The sequence below is a fragment of the Camelus dromedarius genome, chromosome 31, assembly GCF_036321535.1.
Source record: "Camelus dromedarius isolate mCamDro1 chromosome 31, mCamDro1.pat, whole genome shotgun sequence".
NCBI lineage: Eukaryota > Metazoa > Chordata > Mammalia > Artiodactyla > Camelidae > Camelus > Camelus dromedarius.
The window spans coordinates 8,812,842-8,821,939 of record NC_087466.1 but is presented as its reverse complement, the minus strand read 5'-3'; the positions used below and the strand labels follow the sequence as shown (position 1 = coordinate 8,821,939).

At 54.8% G+C, this 9,098-nt stretch overlaps 1 protein-coding gene across 2 annotated transcripts in view; it reads left to right on the top strand.

The window, feature by feature from the left end:
* The first annotated feature begins 3,502 nt into the window (after positions 1-3,502).
* SGSM1 (small G protein signaling modulator 1) overlaps positions 3,503-9,098 on the top strand; it is a 73,113-nt gene continuing 67,517 nt past the window's right edge. For both annotated transcript variants that reach the window (XM_031442935.2, XM_031442934.2), the window contains exons 1-2: positions 3,503-3,575; positions 3,674-3,717. In XM_031442935.2, the coding sequence (XP_031298795.2) occupies positions 3,557-3,575; positions 3,674-3,717 (63 nt within the window). In that variant the 5' untranslated portion in view covers positions 3,503-3,556. The remainder of the gene's footprint in view (positions 3,576-3,673; positions 3,718-9,098) is intronic.

The following is a 9,098-nucleotide window of genomic DNA, read 5'->3' as shown; positions in this document are numbered from 1 at the left end:
AGATATTAATCTGACCTGGAAGCAGCCTCACAGACACACCCAGAATAATATCTCACCAAGTATCTGGGCGCTCTGTGGTCCACTCAAGTTGACCCATAAAGTTAACCATCAGAGCACTTAGGAGCATCCTTTGCCCAGCACCCAACACAATACTAAGAAGGATTTCTCTGTATTGGTTGATTAAGAGTGCTTTGGTTTGAATCCAGCCTCTCTTATGATCTAGCTACAGGTCTTTGATTAAGCTATCTAACTTCCCTGAGCCTTTACTATAAAATGCAGGTAATGAGAGGAACCTACATCGTGAAGTTCGGTGAATTCAGTGAGAAATGTAAGTTTATTGCACAGTGCCAGACACGTTTAAGTGCTCAATAAGATATAGCAATTATCATCATTTTGATTATATTATGAATTGTGAGGTCATGCTTTGTACCAGTATTTAATGTGTTGTCTCTCAGCTCCAAATTCATTCTGCAATGCGGCTCCTCCATCTTAGGCAGGACTGCCCAAGCCTGTTACCACTTGTACCGAGCAAGATGCGGAGCTTTCTCAATAGAGGGCGCTAAAGGGCCACTGCCGGAGAAGCAAGCTTTTCTCACCGGTTCTGGCCGCTGCACCAATGGTCAGCAGCACAGGTATGAGGCAGAGCCTGGGGAGCATGGATCACATGATGGAATTCTGACACCCTGGGGAAGGCTTTGGGACCCAAGAAAGTTTTCTTGCTCTGGCCTCAGGGAGAGTTCAACTCTTCCCCAGCCGATCTTAGGTGATGGCGCCCCTAGTGGTGAGTGGTCCAACTGCAACGGAGAGAGTCAAGACAGACCTCAGCAAGTCCTGCTCCCATCCATGCTTGTCTTCCTGTTGCTATTAAACCAAACATCGCTAAGTCCTTCATCTTGGAAGAAAAACTCCAGGTTTTCAAGGAAGGACCACACAGGTCACTTTCCCACGCTTAGGGTTTGGCAGGGAAGGGGAAAACTTTGGTTTTGAGAAATGTCTCCCCAGAGTGAGGCTTGGGCACCCTCCTTTTCTAAAGTGCCCCAGTTAACGTAGGGGTGCAGTCAAGGGTGAGAACCACTGGATCTATCTCTTGGGCCCAGAGGGCAGAACTGTGACTGCTGTTCGCTGGCTGTGTGAGCTTAGACAAGCCCTCTCTAGGCTTGGCCTTCTCCGCTATGACATGAAAATGGGGTGGGGGTTGGGGGGATGTTAGTAAGGTCCCTCAAGCGAAGCTGAAAGTCCTTAGCTCAGTAGGTCTCAATATATACACAATATATATATATTGGTGGGGTGGGGTGGGGCTAACAAGCAACTGTTTCTCATTCTCTGAGCTCCTGGGGGATTCCAGACACCTGCACTGGAGATAGTCTGGTGGGTGGCAGGACTGTGATTGAGACTCCCCTCCCCCAGCAAGGAGCAGGCTGTGTGTCCCACACCAGGCCAATCAGATGCTCCTTCCCTGGGACGGGGCCTTAAATAGATGGAGCTCTCATCACCTGAGTGCTAGAGCCCTAACCACAATGTCTTTGTCGGCTGACCGTTCCCAAGGGGCTCTCTGGCCTTCCAGAGCTGCCTCAGTTTTGTCCCACTTCTGAGTCCTCCAGCCGCTCTTGGACTCTGGGAATTCCCATTATCCTTCCGGTTTTTTCCTTTCTGCCCAAGTTAGACAAATGCAGCTTCTGTGGCTTATGGTGACACTGACAAGTGGAAATGAGGGGACTCTGGATCCACAGCTGCAGAGGGAGGGCATACTCTGAGGTGTCAATACAGGGAGGCCCTTGGGGGAAGGAGGCAAATCCTTAAAAGACCTTACAAGGATCTTACAGGACCTTGGCTCACTACCATCCTCCTGTCTCATGCCATTCCAGTGGCACTGGTCTCCAGGATATTTATCGCACTCAGTGGGCACACTCCTACCTCAGGGCCTTTGCACATGCTGTTTCCTTGTATTCCCTGGAATGCTCTTCCTCCAGAAATCCCTGCAACCTATTCCTTTTCCTCTTTGCTCACATGTCACCTCCTCAGTATCAGCCTTTCTCAGCTATCCTACTTCAAATACAAATCCCTCCCTGTCTCCTCTGTCAGCTTTATTCTTCTCCAGAAACTTCCACCATACTATATCATCTGCTTATTCATTTGTCTATCTCCCAAGCCCACCAGGGCAGGTGTTTTGGCTGTCTTGCTCGCATCAGTATCCCCAGTACAGTCACCTGGCCCATAGTAGGTTCTCAATAAATATTTGTAGATCTGAGGTGCTTTCTGGGTGGATACAGTCAGGATCTTAGTAGAACAAGCCTTGGTCCCAAAGAACGCATTGCCTGCTTAGCCTTGGAGGTCCTGGTTGACAGGGGCCCCTACTGGGGTCCTGGCAGTACCCCACTCTCCCAATGACCTTCATATGGGGGGAGGGTACCACTTAAGGCCTAGCCTCTCCCGGATGGAGAACCAGTGTATCTCCGAACACTCTTAACAATACAGGCAGACCTCAGAAATATTACAGGTTCAGTTCCAGACCACAGCAATAAAGCAAGTCACAGGTTTTTTGGCTTCACAGTGCATGTAAAAGTTATGTTTACGCCATACTGTAGTCCATTAAGTGTGAAAGAGCACTATGTCTAAAAACAAGGTACATGCCTTCGTTTAAGGACACTTTACTGCTAAAAATGCTGACCACCCTCTAAGCCTTCAGGGAGGTTTCGATCTTTCTGCTGGTGGAGGGTTTGAAATGGTGCGAGAATTACCAAAAGGTGACACAGAGACACAGAGTGAGCAAACGCTGCTGGGAAAATGACACCAATAGACTTGCTTAATGCAAGGTTGCTACAAACCTTCAATTTTTTTTTTTAATCTGCAAAGTTCAAGAAAATGAACCCAATTAAACGAGGTATGCCCGTAATAAAGATAATAATAATAATGGTCATAATGGTAATAGCAGTAGCACAGCTGTTTTTCATGGTTGCTGGCCTTTTTCCCTGGGTGTGTGTAAAGTGCTTTACATTCACTATCTCATTTAAGTCTCATATTGTTCCTATGAGGTGATCATATTACACCCATTTTAAAGATGAGAAAACTGAGGCTACTAGCGTGTCATGAGTAGCCACACCGTCTCCGGCCACTTGCGAGCCTGGCACGCAGCAGACGTTGAATAAATGACGCTGTCCTTCCGGTCCCTGTAAGGGGAGGTGGGACAGGTGGTACGGGGCATGGAGGGAGGGAGGTCCCTTGGGAGGGAGATCCGCGGGCTGGATACTGGGGCCAGGGGGCGGGGGGCGGCGACGCTGTGCGTCGGCAGGGAGGGGCCTCCGCCGGGGACCCGGCGGGGCGGGGCGGCCGTGCGGGGCTGACGTCGGGCGCCGGGGCCGTCACTCGGCGCTCGCCCCGCCCCCGCCCGCCGCGGCCGCAGCCGCGGAGCCCAGCGCTCGGGAGCCGCCGCCGCCGCCGCCGCCGCCGCCGCCGCCGCCGCCGCCGCCGCCGCCGCCGCCGCCGCCGCCGCCGCCGCCGCCGCCGCCGCCGCCGCCGCCGCCGCCGCCCGGGGACTCGGATCGCAGCGCGCGCAGCCATGGCTTCGGGGCCGGCGGGTAAGGGGGCGCGGGGCGCGGGGGCGGCGGGAGGGCGTCCCCAGCCCCTCGGCCCCTGGCCCTCGGCTGACCAGCCGCGCTCTCGTCTCGCCCCACAGAGGCAGAGACCCGACAGAGGCTGCTGCGCACCGTCAAGAAGGAGGTGGGTGCCGGGCGGGGGCGGGGGGGCGGCGGGGCGACCCCCGGGGGCGGGGGGCCGCCGCAGCCACCGCGGGAAAGCATCTCCAAAGGAGGGGCGGCCACCTCGGGGGTGGGGCTCCCTCGGGGCTGGAGGCAGGTGAGTTTGGGGGTGGGGGAGCCTCAGGTATGGGGGGGACTCTGGATGGTTTTTTTGCTGTGTGCAGGGGAGACCGCAGCGTGAGGGCCCTCCAGATGGGGGGCACACCTGGATAGGCCCAGGTAGGACCCCCTCTTGTGGAGGAGCCGGTGGGTGGGTCTCACCAAGGTGAGACAAACACCTGGGGTCCTGGACGGGGCTGCAGCAGGAGGACCAGACTTAAAGAAGAGGAGGGAGATTAGATTCACTTTAGGAAAATAAAGCCTCCCGCCCACCCCCTCCCCTAAATTCTCAGTCCTTGGAGCCACCCCCCAGGAGCCAGGGGACTCCCTCCCTGAGACTCCCAGGTCGGCGGGTTACTCCATTTGTGGGCGTGTGCCCGAGTGCCCCTGGCAGGCAGGGCCCTCTGACCCCCAGTCCCGCCCCACCTTGGCAGGAGGGTGAGAATCAGACGGGGTTCAGCTGCCCTTCTGACCCTTCACTCTCCCTGGGGTGAGACATGAGACCAGTCTAGTCTTTAGAGTTCATAGCTCATGGCTTCTTGCAGAGCGGGAGACGCCAAGGCAGCGGGTGCCTGGGGTAGCATTTGGATGCCAGGACTGTGTGTGCGTGTGTGCTGCGTGTGTACGCGCAGGCACATGCCTGTGTGGGTGATGACATGTGAGTGCGTTTCTGAGAATGTCTGTGTCTCTGCCTGGAGATATCTAAGTGTCTCTCTGTGTCCATGTCTCTGTGTGTCTTGTCTGTGTTTCTCGTGTTTCTGATCGTGATGTGTGTGAAGCAGGAATCTGTGTGAATGAGTGAGGCTGCAACTGTGTGTGTGACGTGGGGTGTGTGAGTGTGTGTGTCACTGTGTGTATCGCCCACCTCCTATCACCCCCCCCCCCACCTGGGACCCCATCGCTGCCAAGCTTGCATCACCTCTGCATCTTGAGTGCTCAGACCAGGAGTGGCCACAGACCTCGGGGGCGGGCTTGATCCTGTGTCGGTTGGGGGTGTCAGTATCTGGTGACAGCGCTGACCACCAAGAAGCCCCTCCCCGCATGGTGGCAGATAGCCACCAAGGGCAGCCTGGAGGCTGAGACCTGTTGCTGCCCCTCCCCCGTCAGGCAGCGTGGGCGAGTGTCTGTGTGTGTGTGTCTCTGTGTGTGACATATTCTATTGTTGTTTTAAGAAAGCAGCTCCAGGTGGGTTGCACATTCTAGCATTTCTGAATAAAGAGACAGGATACATGGAATTCCTCGGAGAGGCCCAGAACTTTTCAGCTCAGGCCTCTTGTAGAGACCCCTCTGGGGACCCAAAGAAAGCTCTTTCTAGACTCTCTTTCCACCAAAACCTACACATTCTGATGACGAGGGGAGAGTGTGTCTAGACACCCCCACCCCCACCAAAAGCCTTCAGGTTAAAAACCTACAGTCTTTTTATTCATTTGTTTAATCAAACCTAGCTGTAATATGTGCTTCCCAGATGGTTTTACCTGGCGTGGCTGCGTTTTGAAGGAAGTGGTCGGCTGGTTCAGCTGGGGCGGGTGGGGTACAGGCAGAAGAGCATATGAGCCGGGCATCTTCGAGTGCGTGCTTCCTGCCTCTGGGCAGGCAGGTCTCCGGCTGGGCCCTTGGTCCCAGTGCTGCCACCAGCTCCCTCAGTGCCCTGGAAACTTCCTTCCCCTTTCAGAGACTCAGTTTCCGGAGAGGGAAACATTGGTCCAGTGTCCTTGGAGGTCCCATCCATGCCAGTCTAGCTTGGGGTATTGGCCGGGCCGTGGGGGACACTTTCCCCTGGGCGGCCAGTGGTCTGGGGCTGCATCCTCTCTCCTGGGAGCAGCTGAGTTTGGGGCTTGGGATGAGCTTTCTGCCTGGCTCGAGGCCAAGGCCATGTCCTGGTCAGAGGGACCTCTTGGCATCCTGCTTGGTACCTGCGGGGGTCAGGGCAGGGGGCGGTGGGCAGGGGCAGAACCTTGCAAGTTTGGGCAAAGGATCTCAAGTGCCCATTGCCCCCCATCTACAATCAGAAGGCAGGACAGACGAGCAGTAGCGAGTTGGTGGCTGTTAGTAAACATTGCATTTCTTGGGGCGGGTGCTTCCACTTCCCAGAGCCTGCTGTGTGCCGTGTCCTGTGTGCACAGTAATTTTATGAGGTGAGTGAGGTTGTCCCCATTGTACTGACAAGGAAACAGGCTTAGAGAAGAGGAAGGAGTTCCTCGAGAGCACACAGCCCAGAAGGAACTTACCCCCAGCCCCTTGTGACCCCCAGCCCTGTCTGACGTTGGAGCCAGGCTCTTACCCCCTACGTCACACACATACCCATCCACATCGACACAGCGCCTCAGTCTTGGCAGCTGTGAGCAGTATAATTTCCATCATACAGATGAGAAAACTGGCCTGAGAGAGTGAGTGATGTTTCAAGGGCACAGAACCAGTGAAGGGGAACAGTCTTCTGTCCGTGAGCTCCGTGTTCAGCATGGGTGTCCCCCAAGGGCATGGGGACAAATCCATGCCCCCCCACAAAGCAGACCTCTTCTCTTCTTTCCGCCCCCTGCCCACCTCTCTGGGGGAGCACCTCCAGTGGAATGGTGAAGGGGAGCTCTTTACCTAGAAATCTGGGAGTGAGCTCAGGTCTTCCTTCTCTCCACCCTCTGGGGTCAGAGCCACATCCCTGCCTGTCGCGGCCTCGCCCAGAGGCACCTCCCATCCTTCTTTCTGGAAGGAGTGGCTTTTGTAGATAAGCCAGGCACGTCTGCAAGCTTTGCCTGAGCCACTGAAGCCACAAAGGCCAGCAGAAGCTTTGGGGCTGGAAGCTCTGGTGCTGACTTGGGGAGCCAGGAAGAGCCAGCACTATGTAGCGGGTTAAGAAAGAGCTTTGGGCTCAGCCAGAGCTGGGTTCAGACCCCAGTGCATTTATTTACTGAGGATTATCTGTGGCCCAGACACTTAGCTGGGATCTGTGGATACAGCGGTGAACAGGATGGGCCCTGCCCTCTGGGGGCTGACCTTCCAGGACAGTGGACAGACCTTGACAGACATCCCAAGTGTAATTAAAAGGATAATTGCAGGCTGTCTTCCGAGGTCTGAAGGAGAGGCCCTTGGCACCACAAGAACACCTAACGGAGAGATGTAACCGCACGCAGGTGGCTCAGGAAGACTTCCCGGAGGAGGTGACATGTAAGACGAGTGAAGGATGAGGAGGCTTTTTAGGTGAAGATAGGAGGTAGCAAGAGACAGAGTAAAGCTGTTCTGGCAGAAGGAACTGCACATGTAAAGACGGTGGCTGGAGGGAGCACCATGCACTTGAGGAATGGGAGGACTCAGAAGTGGCTGGAGTTCAGCAAGAAAGGAGAGCAGTGCGGCCTGCAGAGAGGGGCAGAGCATGTGGTCCTATCCTAAAAGTAAGAGGAAAGGAATGGGGAGGACATGAGGAAAATGGGAAAAGAGGGTGAAATTGATTGCTCGTCAGTGGCACAATCTTGGACCAGCATCTGTTTTACATTCACAAGTGTCTGGGGTTCAGTTTATTCATATTAAGGGTGAAAATTACTCACCTGTCAGGATAAACCATGTGAAAGCACCCATCGCGTCAGCCCGAGCTTCTCCGGGGCAGGCAGGGGTCTTGTTTTTCTGTCTCCCCAGCGCCATCCGAGGGAAAGCTGTAAACGGGGTGGCCTCGGCATAACTCCCTCCAGTTAAATCCACCGACTCTATTTTGGCCCCTTCCTGGCTTGCTTTGCCCTCCCCTCCTTTCCCCTCCCCACCTCCACCCCTTAATTTTGTTTTGGTTCCCAGAGCAGCAGGGACTGGCTTCCTGTTGCCATGACGACTGCCATTAAAGGAGCGGGCCACGTGACACGAGTTGATAAGGGAAGCAAAGTGACTAACTGCCTAGTTTTCCTGCCCCTGGGAGGCTGGGCCTGGGAGGCCTCTTAATTGGAGGGGAGAAGGCAGAGGCTTGTGGGCGGGAGGAGAGGCCTGGGAAGGAGGCAGGTGGGGTGAGGGGGGTGCTGGACAGGAAGCTGTGCTCCTCTCTGCACCCAGGAGCTGGTGGTGTAAGAACTGTCCTGGAGAGCCGCCGCCACAACGGCTGAGCTTCCCAGCCCCTGAGTAGGGGGTCCGTGTTAGGGGAGGGGGTGGGCATGCTAAGAAGGTTGGAGGGAGTCTGTTACTACTGGGACCCTGTGGTGGCGTCACTCCGTCCCAGTGGCCCTTAATGAAGGAGGGGGGACAATTTTGCCTCCCAGGAAGGAGCTGGTGACTTGATGGCCACAGCATCCTTTGTTCACTGATACAGCAGGCAATATTTTTCTTTCACCGAGGGGGGGCAATTTTGCCTCCCAGGTAGGATTGCTAGATAACATACAGGTCCCACAATTAAATCCAAATTTTAGATAAACAGCGAATAATTTTTTTTTTTTTTTTAGAATAAGTGTATATTGCTAAATCTGGCAGCCCTAACCCTGGGGACATGTGGCTACGTCTGGAGACATGTTTGGTTGTCACAGCTGGGGGCGCTGCTGGCACCTAGTGGGAGACCAGGTGCTGTTCAGCTTCCTGCAGAGCGTGGGATGGTCCCTGCCACAGAGAGGTATCCAGCCCAGGTGGCCCTGCTTTGCTCAGTGCTCCCCAAATGCCACCTCCTTCACGCTTCACGACAGCCTTAACACAGAGAATAATCACCTCCATCACTTCATAGAAGAGGAACAGGAGGCACAGAGATATTAAGCAGCCGGCTTTCAGGTCACACAGTGAGTCTGTGGGGAAGCCAGGATTCACATCCCACTTTGTCAGGATCTAAAGGGTGGCTGCACGTTCCCCAAGTCACAGAGGGCAGAGCATAGGGAGCTCCAAGCTTAGCAGGATCCCTGGAAGCGCAGCTTGGGGTCAGACTGTGCAGGGGAAGGAGCTGAGGCTGGAAAGGTCCTTTAGTCCTGGCTAGTGCAGGGCTGTGAGTTCCAGGCTCCCATCAGAAGGTGGGGAGTTCTAGAAAATGCATGAGCAGCGGAGGCTCTTGGAGCTGGACTTCAGGAAGTTCCAGCTGACAGCAGGTGCCAGAGTGGGCTCTCTGCCAGTTCTTGGAAGAAAACTTCCTCTTGCCTTGCCTTCTTTCCTTCTCTCGACTGAAAAAAAATGCACAACCTGTAAGTTGAGAGTTTTATGTTTTATTCGTTGGATTTTCTGAGGACTCAAGCACAAGAAATGGCCTCTCAGATCGCTCTAGGAGACTGCGCCAAAGAGGTAGGGGAGGGGCCAGGATAT